At 43.4% G+C, this 15325-nt stretch overlaps 1 protein-coding gene across 1 annotated transcript; it reads right to left on the bottom strand.

Moving 5' to 3' along the window:
- Positions 1-499: 499 nt before the first annotated feature.
- LOC109869752 (protein ALP1-like) lies at positions 500-2878 on the bottom strand. Its single transcript, XM_020460017.2, has 2 exons — positions 2309-2878; positions 500-1577 (listed from the first exon to the last, which is right to left on the bottom strand). The coding sequence occupies exons 1-2, from the start codon at positions 2389-2391 to the stop codon at positions 1016-1018; spliced, it is 645 nt and encodes a 214-aa protein (XP_020315606.1). The 5' UTR covers positions 2392-2878; the 3' UTR covers positions 500-1015.
- Positions 2879-15325: the final 12447 nt, after the last annotated feature.

A 15325-nucleotide genomic window follows, 5' to 3' on the forward strand; every position in this document is an offset into this window, starting at 1 on the left:
AATTCATAAAGTAATTTGTTTATAAAGTCTTAGGATAGCATTCATTATTAGTGTTACATACATTTCTGAATTGAAACTCATACAGAGTTTTCACAGATGCTCTTGGTCTCTTACGAGACTAAAGGTCAATATATTTATTTCATTTAAAACCACTTGAAAACCAGGGTGTTAAAACTGTTTGTGAAGTTATGTTCCATCGACTGGTCCGTGACGTCCAGGGGCCATTTGTTTGTTTAGCTGTGTTATGGCTACATATTATTCCCTTTTTCTCAGAGACTGAGACACACACACACCTCTTCGTAGCTCAGATCTCCAGTGCCCTGCCCTCTCTCTCTTTATGGCCATGTCTGAAGTTCCACTACTACGTCTAGACTTTATGAGTAGTCCCTGTATCGGTCTGCAGTTGTGCCAAAAATACATGCTCTTGCTGTTCTCTTACAGATTACAGGCTACACATTTATTTAAAAAATAATAATAATAAATTGCACGCACGCACACACCTCTTTCAATAGTTTTATTTTTTGAAACATTTTTACAACACGCATACCTGTCATGTTCTTTCCTGTACTTGAATACTTATTCAATTATAATGTTTTCATAGTCAGTTGTTTATTAATATTTAACTTAGACTTAATCTGCTTATTTCTTCCCTACACCTTTGCTGATCTAAGACAAGATGAAAGTAAAAACACATTCTCTTCCTAATTCGTTTTTTTTTCACCTGTATTTTGTCAGGCCAGTGAACATGGTGGTAAACTGTACTATCTGTATGGACCCTAGGTTACCTAGGTTACCCTTTGTTATCATACTAACTGTATGTCGTATAACCTTAATTAGTGCTCCTGCTCACCTGATGTACCATGCCAGGTGTGTATAATACTGACGTTAATGGGAGAGGGAAGGGGTTAAGGTGTGGTCTTTACTCACAAATTTCACTTAAATATAGCTTCCAAATGAAGAGAGACAATCATACATAAAGTAATCTGGGGGGGAAAATGCAATTTTATGGACAACTTTATGGCTTTGGCAATGGCAGCTGGCGTCCAGCGTAGGGCCTCATGAGGTTGGGTCTTAAAGGGAAGGCCTCGTCGCCGACGAAGACGTGGGGAACAGGTCCCAGGTCTTCAGCCCCAGGGAGTGATGCAGGTAGTGGAATATCTAGGGTGCCATCCTGAAGTGCCTGGCCAGAGGCAGAGTCCCGGAGGGTCCCGCCATGACTTCCCTTGCCGTAAGCACCAACATCGACAACACGGAAACAGTAGATGGCATCTACTACAGCCAAGAGTACAACTGAATATGTACCCTTGTAGTTGTAGAACTGCGAACCTGAGCACGGTGGAGCCTGGATTACTACATGTTTCCCATCAATGGAGCCAAGACAGTTGGGGAAATTCCACCTCTCCAGGACCTCGGCAGCGATGGCCCTCCAGTCTTCCTCCTTGGGGACAGGCATGTATTCACCAACCAGACAGTCCCAAATGGCATGCGCCACAGAGGGGACAATGCCTGCCACCGTGGACCGTCCAGCTCGGAAGCTGAATCCTATGGTCCTGTAGGAGTCCCCTGTCGCCAAGAATCTAAAATATAATTCAAAATAATGATCAATATTGTGTATAACTTGAATTCCACCCACATATTATATCTACTCATATAGCTACCTCATTACTGTTTATTATGCTTTACTAATTATATTGTAATACTCATCAACCATCATTAACAATGACTTGAAACAGTACAATTCAGTCTATGACTATATCATTCAACTGTAGCCCAGGCCAACTCTACTCTTAGAAAGAATGGCACTATCTACTTAAAAGGGTTCTCTGGCTATCCCCATAGGAGATCCCTTTTAGGTTCCAGGTAGTACCCCTTTTGGTTCCAAGTAGAACCCTATTGGGTTCCATGTATTAAGTATTATACATGGAACCAAAAATGGTTATCCTATGGGGAAAGCAGAAGGACACTTTTGGAACCTTTTTCTCTAAGAGTATGTGAGTCCAATAAGAATGTAATGAATGACTAACTGTCTTGAACAACAATGGGTCCTGGGGAAGACTAGCCTACCTTCATCAGGGCAGAAGGCACCTTTCTTTTCATTTGGTAGCATTACATAATTGAAAAAGGATTATAAACCAACTTTGGGAAAAGTTATAGTCCCAATGAACATTCTGTAAAAGTGCATCTGATGTCATATAGGGACTATTAACTAGAGCCCTTTAGCTAGCTAGGTTGCACATAAAAACGGTGTGTTAAATATCAATCAATTATGGTATCAACGGCTTTAAAAATGTAATCGAATGTAGCTTACCGGAGACAAATCGGCAGGCGTTCAACTGGGCTGATGGACTCGCGGTAGTTGGTATCCATCCGGGCGATCCTGGCTCCAACCATCTGGAGCAGGTGATCGAACTGGCTTCGGTCCAGACGAAAGTAATTTCGGAATTCCTCTCAAAACAGTCGAAGCTCTTGAATTAGACAGTGGAATTCCCCTGCCTGCTTTCGGGACTTTAACCATATCTGGATCCACACAGACCTGCGCTTTCGGCGGGGCAGGTCCCGGCCCAACAGTGCGATCAAGACCACCTTCCTCAACGTTGGTCTCATTGTTGAAAGAGCCAACTCTGCTATCTTGACTATTTATTATTGCATTTCGCTCGAAAACTGCATTTGAGGGAAATTATATTATAGGCTCTCACAATTAATTTGTGGATGTCATCGAATAAATATACTTGGTAAATAAATTAATAATAAATGTGAAGAAATTATGCAATCAAAACGTTTTATGTAATCGCACATTTTTACTGAATATGTGTGCAAAAAAATAATCTACATTTATAATTTGCTACTTTCTGTCAAGTCTACGCATACAATTTGATGCATACATTCGATAAATGCTGCAAATCAAATGCAGCGTTCCATTGGAAATGAATGTACTTCTGGTGTGTCGAAACGCCAAAACACAGTCGGTGTGTTCGAAGCGTAAAGGTGTCCAACCGAAAAGGTCGTTCTTCTTCAATGAGGTTTAACATCGGTTGGCATCGAATAAATGTTGCATTACCGCCTCCTACTAGACTGGAGAATAACTCCTTTATACTTTGCTTAAAAAAAAAGAGACACAAATAAATAGACAAATGCCCTACCATCTAACCCTACACTCACTTAAATCAAAAAATAAAAACACCAACCTACTCCACTATTTAAATATATTTAGTCCTACCTCAGGCCAACAGGCTGAAAGCATGGGACGCCACCACTTAACAAATCAAATTGTATGTCACATGAGGTGAATACAACAGGTGTAGACCTTACAGTGAAATGCTTACTTACAAGCCCTTAACCAACAATGCAGTTTTACAAAAAACAAGTCAAAATTAAGAAAGTATTTTCTAAAATAAACTTTAAAGAAGAACATTTGTAAAATAACAAATAATTAAAGAGCAACAATAAAATAACAGTAGAGAGGTTATATACAGGTGTAACAGTTCTCCTCGTCCTCTGAGGAAGAGTAGTCAAGATCGGACCAATGCGCAGCGTGGTATGTGTCCATGTTAATATTGAATAAATCAACTGAACACTGAATAACAAAACAAAGAGAGTGAATGAAACAGTCCTGTAAGGTGCAAACACACAAAACAGAAAACTACCCACAAATCAAGTGGGAAAAACAGGCTACCTAAGTATGGTTCTCAATCAGAGACAACGATTGACAGCTGCCTCTGATTGAGAACCATACCAGGCCAAACACATAGAAAACCAAAAGTAGAACACCACATAGAATGCCCACCCCAACTCACGCCCTGACCAACCTAAACAAGAAACATAACAAAGGTGTAACGGGGTTCTTCCGTCGAAGGAGAGGCGGACCAATGTGGTTGAAGTTCATGGTTTTTTAATAAGAAAAACTATACATGAACAAACTACAAAACAATAAATGTGAAAACCCGAAACAGTCCCGTGTGGTACAAACACTGACACAGGAGACAATCACCCACAAAACCCAACAACAAACAGGCTACCTAAATATGGTTCCCAATCAGAGACAATGACTAACACCTGCCTCTGATTGAGAACCATATCAGGCCAAACACAGAAACAGACAAACTAGACACACAACATAGAATGCCCACTCAGATCACACCCTGACCAAACAAAACATAGAAACATACAAAGCAAACTATGGTCAGGGGGTGACAAAAGGGGAAACCGGTACAGAGTCAATGTGCAGGGGCACAGGTTAGTCGAGGTAATTTAGGTAATATGTACATGAAGGTAGAGGTAAAGTGACTATGCCGTGCGGTAGCAGAGAGAAAAGTCTATGACTGGGTGGCTTAAGTCGTTGCCAATTTTAGGACCTCCCTCTGACACCGCCTGGTATAGAGGTCCTTGATGGCAGGAAGATTGGCCCCAGTGATGTACTGGTTCATACTCACTACCCTCTGTTGTGCCTTGCGGTCGAAGGCCGAGCAGTTGCAATACCAGGCAGTGAAGCAACAAGTCAGGATGGTCTCAATGGTGCAGCTGTAGAACATTTTGAGGCTATGAGGACCCATGCCAAATAAGTGTTGTCATGCCCTCTTCATGACTGTCTTGGTGTGTTTGGACAATGATAGTTTGTTGGTAAAGAGGACACCAAGGAACTTGAAGCTCTCAACCTGCTCCACTACAGACCCGTCGATGAGAATGGGGGCGTGCTTGGTCCTCCTTCCCCTGTATTCCACAATCATCTACTTTGTCCTGATCACGTTGAGGGAGAGGCTGTTATCCTGGCACCACACTACCAGTTCTCTGACCTCCCTATTGGCTGTCTTATCGTTGTCGGTAATCAGGCCTACCACTGTTGTGTCGTCTGCAAACTTAATGATGGTGTTGGAGTCATGCTTGGCCATGCACTCATGGGTGAGGAGGGAGTACAGGAGGGGACTGAGCACACACCCCTGAGGGGCCCAGTGTTGAAAATCAGCGTAGCAGATATATTGTTGTTATCTACCCTTACCACCTGGGGGCGGCACGTCAGGAAGTCCAGGATCCAGTTGCAGAGTGAGGTGTTTAGTCCCAGTGTTCTTAGCTTAGTGATGAGCTTTGAGGGCACTATGGTGTTGAACGCTGAGCTGTAGTCAATGAATGGCATTCTCCTGTAGATGTTCTTTTTGTCCAGGTGAGAAAGGGCAGTGTTGAGTGCAATAAAGATTGCATCATCTGTGGATCTTTTGGGGCGGTATGCAAATTGAGTGGGTCTAGGGCTTCTGGGATAATGGTGTTGATGTGAGGCATGACCAGCCTTTCAAGCATTTCATGGCTGCAAATGTGAGTGCTACGGGTCAGTAGTCATTTAGGCAGGATTCCTTTGTGTTCTTGGAAACAGGGACTTTGGTGGTCTGCTTGTGGCTATATACAGGGGGTACCAGTACAATTCAAATCAAAGTTTATTTGTCACGTGTGCCGAATACAACAGTGAAATGCTTACTTACTGTTTCAAGGACAGCTTTTTTCAATCTATGTAACATTGCAAAAATCTGAAACTTTCTGTCCAAAAATGATGCAGAAAAATTAATCCATGCTTTTGTTACTTCTAGGTTAGACTACTGCAATGCTCTACTTTCCGGCTACCAGGATAAAGCACTAAATAAACTTCAGTTAGTGCTAAATACGGATGCTAGAATCCTGACTAGAACCAAGTAATGTGAGCATATTACTCCAGTGCTAGCCTCCCTAAAGTGGCTTCCTGTTAAGGCAAGGGCTGATTTCAAGGTTTTACTGCTAACCTACAAAGCATTACATGGGCTTCCTCCTACCTATCTTTCTGATTTGGTCCTGCCGTACATACCTACACATACGCTACGGTCACAAGACGCAGGCCTCCTAATTGTCCATAGAATTTCTAAGCAAACAGATGGGGGCAGGGCTTTCTCCTATAGAGCTCCATTTTTATGGAATGGTCTGCCTACCCATGTGAGAGACACAGACTCGGTCTCAACCTTTAAGTCTTTACTGAAGACTCATCTCTTCAGTGGGTCATATGATTGAGTGTAGTCTGGCCCAGGAGTGTGAAGGTGAACGGAGGGGGAGCGGCACACACAATGCAAATAGTCTGGGTGACCATTTGGTTACCTGTTCAGGAGTCTTATGGCTTGGGCGTAAAAACTGTTGAGAAGTCTTTTTGTCCTAGACTTGGCACTCCGGTACCGCTTGCCATGCGGTAGTAGAGAGAAAATTCAATGACTGGGATGGCTGGAGTCTTTGACAATTTTTAGGGACACAGCCTGGTGTAGAGGTCAAATCTTTTTAGTTTCCTGAGGGGAATAGGCTTTGTCGTGCCCTCTTCACGACTGTCTTGGTGTGTTTGGACCAATCTAGTTTGTTGTTGATGTGCACACCAAGGAATTTGAAGCTCTCAACCTGCTCCACTACAGCCCCGTCGATGAGAATGGGGGCTTACTCGGTGCTCCTTTTCCTGTAGTCCACAATCATCTCCTTAGTCTTGTGTGGAGTAAACAGCTGATGCTCTCATGCATGCTTCAGTGTTGCTTGCCTCGAAGCATAGTTGTCATTTAGCTTATCTGGTAGGTTCGTGTCACTCAGCAGCTCGTGGCTGTGCTTCCCTTTGTAGTCCGTAATAGTTTGCAAGCCCTGACACATCTGACGAGCATCAGAGCCAGTGTAGTATGATTCAATCTTAGTCCCGTTTTGATGCTTTTTTGTGTTTGATTGTTCGTCGGCGGGTATAGTGTTTTTTCTTATAAGCGTCCATGTACCTGGCAGCTCTACCCTTTAGCTCAGTGCAGATGTTGCCTGTAATCCATGGGTTCTGGTTGGGGTATGTACGTACAGACACTGTCGGGACCACGTCATCGATGCACTTATTTTGTATTTAACGTTCATTTAGCTAGACATTTAGAACAAATTCATATTTACAATGACGGCCTACACCGGCTAAACCCGGACCATGCTAGGAAAATTGTGTGCCACCATATGGAATTCCCAATCACGACCGGTTGTGATACAGCCTGGAATCGAACTAGGGTGTCTGAAGTGACTCCTCAAGCACTAAGATGTTGTGCCATAGACCGCTGCACCACTCTGGTGCCCAGTGATTGATGAAGCCACTGTCGGATGTGGTGTACTCCTCAATGCCATCAGAAGAATCGAGGAACATATTCCAGGCTGTGCTAGCAAAACAGTCCTGTAGCTTAGCGTCTGCGGCATCTGACCACGTCCTTATTTAGCGAGTCACTGGTGCTTCCTGCTTTAGTTTTTGCTTGTAAGCAGGAATCAGGGGGATAGAGTTATGGTCATATTTGCAAAATGGAGGGCGAGCAAGAGATTTGTACACGTCTCTGTGAGTGGAGTAAAGGTGGTCCAGAGTTTTTTTTCTCCTCTGGTTGCATGTAACATGCTAGTAGGAATGAGGTAAAACGAATTGAAGTTTCCCTGCATTAAAGTCCCCGGCCACTAGGAACGTTGCCTCTGGACGAGCATTTTCCTCTTTGCTTACTGCTCGTTGAGTGCGGTCTTAGTGCCAGCATTGGGTTGTGTTGGTAAATAGACAGCTACGAAAAATATAGATGAAAACTCTCTTGGGAAATAGTGTGGTCTACAGCTTATCATGAGATACTCTGTCTCAGGTAAGCAAAACCTAGAGTGTTCCTTAATATTAAATGTCGTGCACCACCTGTTATTTACAAATAGACACAGACCGCCACCCCATATCTTACCGGAGGCAGCTGTTCTATGTTGCCGATGGACCGAAAACCCAGCCAACTGTATGTTATCCATGTCGTCGTTTAGCCACAACTCGGTGAAACATAAGATATTACAGTTTTTAATGTCCTGTTGTTAGGATAGTCTCATCCATTTTATTATCCAGTGATTGCACATTGGCTAATAGGACTGATGGTAAAGACGGTATACTCAGTGTCCGTCGGATCCTTCCAAGGCACCCCGAACTACGTCCCGATATCTCTGTCTCTTCTTCATGCGAATAACAGGGATTTGGGCCTTGTTGAGTGTTTGAAGGAAATCCTTCATGTTCGACTCATTAAAGAAAATCTTTTTCCAGTACGAGTTGAGTCATCGCTGTCCTGATATCTAGAATCTCTTTTCAGTCACAAGAGACGGTGGCAGAAACATTATGTACAAAATAAGTTATGAATAACGCAACAACAAAACAAAACAAAAAACACACAGTAGCACAATTGGTTAGGAGCCCATAAAACGGCAGCCATCTCCTCTGGCGTCATCACACCCTGTAGTCTCGCACACCCAAATTCCTCTCTGCAGCTCCCACCACAACATCAATTTTATGCGACTTATGTTCCATCCTTGCAGTACAGATGATAACTATTGCTATAAATGAAAAAAATCCAATATTACTGAAACAAATCATCTATCCCTCTGTACTAGTACTGCTATTCACACCACTCTTCTCAGGATCCCTACCCCTTGACCCATCTTCCTCTACTTTTTCACTGCCTCAGCATATGACAACTTCTGCACTACTCTAACCCTGGAAACTTCAACCTGCCTCTCTTACACTGGACGTTTCTGATCCCCAGCCCCATGGGCACCCCTACAATTAACACATACCATTACTTAATCCAATGCTACACATTCCTTTTCCTCATGCCCTTCTGCACATTTCTCATACCTTGGAACATCCCTCTTACAAACTGCAGCCACATGCGCATAAGCTTAACACCTGTATCAACATAATGTATTTGGCACAAAATCTTCTACTGGATAACTTATACTGTATATCCTACGATCACTTTGTTGGGCAAAGACTCAACATCAAAACTCAAAAGTACAGACAAGGACTCTTCTGTTTCACCACTCACTCCACCCTGTCTACGTCGCACCAAACGACTAGCATCACAAACACCTGGAATCTTCCCCTTCATTTGGTCAACTTTCACATTTACCTCTACCCCAGTAATCAATCCTTTCAATGGTGCCCTTTTCTTGAGAGCAAAACAATTTATATCTCTTGTCCACCTTTGTGTAACACAGAGCGCCTGCCTCCTCCGACCAGCAGAAACACAAACAATTACATAGAGACCACTTTTGGTTACTACCTTCACTGATTTCACAGCACCCAACTCTGTTTTCACCCACCCTGAAACCGCAAATGGATCAGCCAAAAGGCAAGGGTCCACTTTTTCCAAAAATGCACTCCTACCATCAGACTCATCTATATCCTGACCCACGGTGCAATCCTCAGGCTCTGAGAACTTCAGCACACCTACCAACTCCGACACCTCACCCTCATTCACTTCCATTTCTCCTCCTGTCTTTGATCCAGCTTACCGCTCACTCTGCTTACACAATGGCAATATTATCTTTATGAATGCAGCTGCCACTGTATTGAAGCCATTGGATGCAGTTTATCATAGCACCTGGCATTATATCACGGGTGATAGGCTCAGTACATATCATTGCCTTTTGTATTAGAAAATACAATGTATTGTCCATCTTTAAAGTTTCGTAGATCTTTGCATTGTGCTCTTTTTATCTATAAATTCCTTTTGCGGCATCCCGGGTGATGCAGTGGTTAAGGGCGCTGTACTGCAGCGCCAGCTGTGCCACCAGAGACTCTGGGTTCGCGCCCAGGCTTTGTCGTAACCGGCCACGACCCGGAGGTCCATGGGGTGACGCACAATTGGCCTAGCGTCGTCCGGGTTAGGGAGGGTTTGGCCGGTAGGGATATCCTTGTATCATCGCGCACCAGCGACTCCTGTGGCGGGACGGGCACAGTGCGCGCTAACCAAGGTTGCCAGGTGCACAGTGTTTCCTCCGACACACTGGTGGCTGGCTTCCGGGTTCGATGCGCACTGTGTTAAGATGCAGTGCGGCTTGGTTGGGTTGTGAATCGGAGGACGCATGACTTTCAACCTTCGTCTCTCCCGAGCCCGTACGGGAGTTGTAGCGATGAGACAAGATAGTAGCTACTAAAAAACAATTGGATACCACAAAATTGGGGAGAAAAAGGGGTAAAATACACACACACACAAAAAAAAAATTGCATAAACTTCCCACATATTGAGAAATGAAAATTCCACCCAAAAACAATATGTTGGTATTTGTTTCATTAGTTAATTGTTGATATAGTCCCAAAATGTTTGCATGTCAGCAGTCAAGGGTTTAAGATGTGTAACTTCAAAATACAGAAATACAGCTGGTATGATGCTAAATGGATCATACCGGCTCTATTTCTTTATTTTGAAAGTTATATATCTTGAAAACTTGATTGCTGACATGCAAAACATTTTGGGAGAAAGCGTAGAAATGTATTCTTGCCAATAAATCTGTGGGCAATCTCTCTCAGGCCCACAAACGTATTAGAAGGAGGTCATGCAGAGACCTTTTGCAGATGAGTCCTGCATGAAACTATTAATAAACAACAATTACACTATACATTTCTACAGCACACATTAATGACACAGTACATAAAAAGCAAACACAAAACATAAAAAGCAAAACACAGTCATATGAAACAAACACATTCTTCAGTAAAAAAGGACCTCTAAAATCTGTCTGAATTGCCCTAGAGGCTCCAAATCCACTAACTTGAAGGACTTTTAGAGATCATTCCATGAGAGGCACAGACAAACTAAAAGCAAATTTACCCAACTCAGTGGAGATTGAAGGGATCTCCAGGATTAGACTTTCCTAAGTCTGGGTCTTGTAACTTAAAGTGTATACAGAGAAAAGAGTCGGCCCGACAATTGAACCCTGTGGTACCCCATAGAGACTGCCAGAGGTCCGGACAACAGGCCCTCCAATTTGACACACTGAACTCTATCTGAGAAGTAGTTGGTAAACCAGGCGAGACAGTCATTTGAGAAACCAAGGCTGTTGAGTCTGCCGATACGAATATGGTGACTGACAGAGTCAAAAGCCTTGGCCAGGTCGATGAAGACGGCTGCACAGTACTGTCTTTTATTGATGGCGTTTATGAAATCATTTAGTACCTTGAGCGCACAGCAGAGAAGGTATGGTGGGATTCTAAATGGTCAGTGATCTGTTTGTTAACTTGGCTCTCGAAGACTTTAGAAAGGCAGGGCAGTATGGATATAGGTCTGTAACAGTTTGGGTCTAGGGTGTCACCCCCTTTGAAGAGGGGGATGACCGCAGCAGCTTTCCAATCTTTAGGAATCTCGGCCGATACGAAAGAGTGGTTGAACAGACTGGAAATAGGAATTGCAACAATGGCGGCAGATCATTTTAGAAAGAGAGGGTCCAGATTGTCTAGCCCAGATGATTTATACGGGTCCAGGTTTTGCAGCTCTTTCAGAACATCTGCTATTTGGATTTGGGTGAAGGATTAAGCTGCGGAGGCTTGGGCAAGTAGCTGCAGGGGGTGCGGAACTGTTGGCCGGGGGTTGGGGCAGCCAAAAAGTGGTCAAAGGGACACACATAAGAACTCACATGGAACTGGTTGTGCGGATAATCTATTTTCATGGTAAAATGTTGGACCCAACATTTTGAATATAAGGTACAATCACCACTGTGCTCTGTAATGTAGGTAGGGACAATGTACTGGTAAGGAACATTAGCATATTTGGGGGTGTGGTCTAATATGTGTGTATTTGTGCCAACAGTCAGCAGCATACAGCAAAAACACCTTGATTTAGCAGTAAAAACACAGTAACACCCAGTAGCCGGTTGTGTAATGTAAAATGATAGGGCATTTTTAACAGTGCATTTACCTGTAAGGTACTGTAAAACAACATGGGTAAAACAACAGTACCAAAGATTACTGTAAAAAAACGGAGTGGCTGCAGTTACGGATGTCTGGAGCCCAGAAGGTTTGGACTAAAGACTTCTGCGCATGTGCAGGATCTGCTGCGCCCTCCCCCTCCGAGTCCTTTCAGTTCCTACTCAGTGCTCACTCACTCTGTGACTCCGCTGTCGAATGTTTGAACAAACTTAATTTTTTGTCTAGTGTAAAGGCAATCAAAGCAAACATAAATTGCAGTCTAATGATTTTCTGTTCTTTTTTCAGGAGGGGATTTAGCCTACATGCAGCTATTTACTCTAGGTAAGCTATACGTAGCCTATTCAGCATATCAAGCAAGACAGACAGGCAGAAAAGAGCGGTTTAATGTGCAAACATTGGCTATTGGGAGGCAGAGTTGTTTCACACACACACTCATCATCACACAGTGCAGTTAGCTGATAGTTTTGCCCCAATGCAATGGGTAGACTGCACCTTGCTTGTGTTAAGGCAATATCCATTACAACAGACAGATAGCCTTCATATACACTGAGTGTACAAAACATTAGGAACACCTTCCTAATATTGATTTGGACCCACTTTTGCCCTCAGAACAGCCTCAATTTGTCAGGGCATGGACTCTACAAAGTGTGGAAAGCGTTCCAGTGGGATGCTGGCCCACGTTGTCTCCAATGCTTCCCACAGTTGTGTCAAGTTGGTTGGATGTCCTTTGGGTGGTGAACCATTCTTGGTACACATGGGAAACTATTGAGCATGAAAAACCCAGCAGCTTTGAAGTTCTTGACACACTCAAACCGGTGCGCCTGGCACCTACTACCATACCCTGTTCAAAGGCACTTTAACCTGTCTCCTCCCCTTCATCTACACTCATTGAAGTTTATTTAAGCCCACCTAGAAACACCTGATTTATCCCACAGCATTAATGAATAAGATGGGTAGAAAATGAATCTGTTTATGTCATAAGTAAAGGCCTTTCAAAAAGAGGCTGTCATGATTGACTGTGGCACATATTTAACACGTATTGCTTGTTACAGAAGACTACTGTTGTACATTGAATATCCACTAGCAGATTTTTTGTTGCATCTCCACTATATCTGTCATGTTACTGTGGTCTTTTTAAAAGTCAATAAACATGTGTGTAGATTATACACTTTCGATCCCCCCGGTGTACATGCCGATGTACATGCCCCGAAAATCCATAGGCTGGAGCCACCAGACATACAGTGCCTTGCGAAAGTATTCGGCCCCCTTGAACTTTGCGACCTTTTGCCACATTTCAGGCTTCAAACATAAAGATATAAAACTGTATTTTTTTGTGAAGAATCAACAACAAGTGGGACACAATCATGAAGTGGAACGACATTTATTGGATATTTCAAACCTTTTTAACAAATCAAAAACTGAAAAATTGGGCGTGCAAAATTATTCAGCCCCTTTACTTTCAGTGCAGCAAACTCTCTCCAGAAGTTCAGTGAGGATCTCTGAATGATCCAATGTTGACCTAAATGACTAATGATGATAAATACAATCCACCTGTGTGTAATCAAGTCTCCGTATAAATGCACCTGCACTGTGATAGTCTCAGAGGTCCGTTAAAAGCGCAGAGAGCATCATGAAGAACAAGGAACACACCAGGCAGGGTATTTTATGAGTACCTCGTCATGCCGTACAGGTTGAAGAATGCTCCATCAGTTTTCCAATCCTTTGTAGATGAGATTTTCTGGGACCGGCACGGGCAGGGTGTTGTGGTGTATATCGATGACATTCAGATTTACTCCGTTACACGCCCCGAGCATGTGTCCTTGGTGCGCAAGGTACTTGGACGACTGTTGGAGCATGACATGTATGTCAAGGCTGAAAAATGCCTGTTTTTTGAGCACGTTTGTTTTGTTGTGCTCCCGGTTTGGAACTATAATAAAGTGCGCTTTATTTAATCATACTCTGCTCTCCTGCACCTGACTTCGCCTTCATACACAGCCTGACAAAAATAGCATAAAATTAATCAGAAATATAGTGTAGACATTGTTAATGTTAAATTACTATTGTAGTTGGAAATGGCAGATTCTTTAATGGAATATCTACATAGGTGTACACAGGTCCATTATCAGCAACCATCACTCCTGTGTTCCAATGGCATGTTCTGTTAGCTAATCCAAGTCTATAATTTTAAAAGGCTAATTGATCATTGGAAAACCAATTTTCTAATTATGTCAACACAGCTGAAAACTGTTTTGTTGAATAAAGAAGCAATAAAACTGGCCTTCTTTAGACTAGTTGGGTATTGTAACGCTCAATGACTGAATAGTCAGGCGCAGAGAGCAAAGGATGCGGGAAAAACACGCTTTAATGTCCAAAATAATCACAGGAACAAAATAGTATATCCAAACCCGGTATAACTACAAAACAAAAATGTACCCTATCGTGAAATATAAGGACAGCGAGAAACCCGATGAAAACACTAATCACTCTAACACATACAGATGAACAAGCCCGCACAAACAGAAGCGGGCTAAACGAACTTAAATAACCCCACCCTAACAACCAAACAAGGAACAGGTGAAACCAATTAGACAAAACCAAACGAACACAGAACAAAGGATAGGTGGCAGCTAGTAGACCGGCGACGACGACCGCCGAGCGCCACCTGAACCAGAAGGGGAGCCACCGTCGGTAATATTCGTGACAGGTATCTGGAGCATCAGCATTTGTGGGTTCGATTACAGGCTCAAAATGGCCAGCAACAAATACCTTTTTTTCTGAACTCGTCAGGCTATTCTTGCTCTGAGAAATGAAGGCTATTCCTTGCAAGAAATTGCCAAGAAACTGAAGATCTCGTACAACGCTGTGTACTACTCCCTTCACAGAACAGCGCAAACTGGCTATAACCAGAATAGAAAGAGGGGTGGGAGGCCCCAGTGCAAAACTGAGCAAGAGGACCAGTACATTAGAGTGCCTAGTTTGAGAAACAAACACCTCAAGCCCTCAACTGGCTGCTTCATGAAATAGTACCCGCAAAACCCCAGTCTCAACGTCAACAGTGAAGAGGCAACTCCGGGATGCTGGCCTGCTAGGCAGTGTTCCTCTGTCCAGTGTCTGTTCTTTTGCCCATCTTAATCTTGTATATTTATTGGCCATTCTGAGATTTGTCTTTTTCTTTGCAACTCTGCAAGGCCAGCATCCCGGAGTCGCCTCTTCACTGTTGACGTTGAGACTAGTGTTGGAACATTGTGCTGAATGCCGTTTTCTATTCATCCCCCTCCCAGATGCGGAGGAGATTGTAGGCATTCTGCAGGTCCGATGTTGTGTAAAAATGAGCACCGTGGAACTGTACTGGCCAGGACCAACAGGAGAGGGTAGGTTTTCTTGGTACTTGGTGGTGATGGAATTGAGGCCTCTGTAGTGGATACATGGGCGTATACCTCTGTCCATTTGGCTACGAAGAAAAATGCTGCCGACGCAACGGAGGTGAATGTGTGGATGAATTCTTGTTGGAGAGCCTCCTGGATGTACTCCTCCCTAGCCTTGGTTTCAGCATCCGATAGAGGGTAGATGAAGCTGCGCGGAGACACAGTGCCTGCAAGCAGTTTCATG

This window comes from Oncorhynchus kisutch, linkage group LG2, assembly GCF_002021735.2.
Source record: "Oncorhynchus kisutch isolate 150728-3 linkage group LG2, Okis_V2, whole genome shotgun sequence".
Lineage (NCBI taxonomy): Eukaryota > Metazoa > Chordata > Actinopteri > Salmoniformes > Salmonidae > Oncorhynchus > Oncorhynchus kisutch.

What these genes read in the sequence shown, in the direction of transcription:
- LOC109869752 (XM_020460017.2), bottom strand. Translation starts at nt 2,391, where the DNA reads ATGGTTGGAGCCAGGATCGCCCGGATGGATACCAACTACCGCGAGTCC. An exon ending in CGCCTGCCGATTTGTCTCCG is followed by an intron (nt 1,578 to 2,308) that starts GTAAGCTACATT and finishes ATTATATTTTAG; the next exon opens with ATTCTTGGCGACAGGGGACT.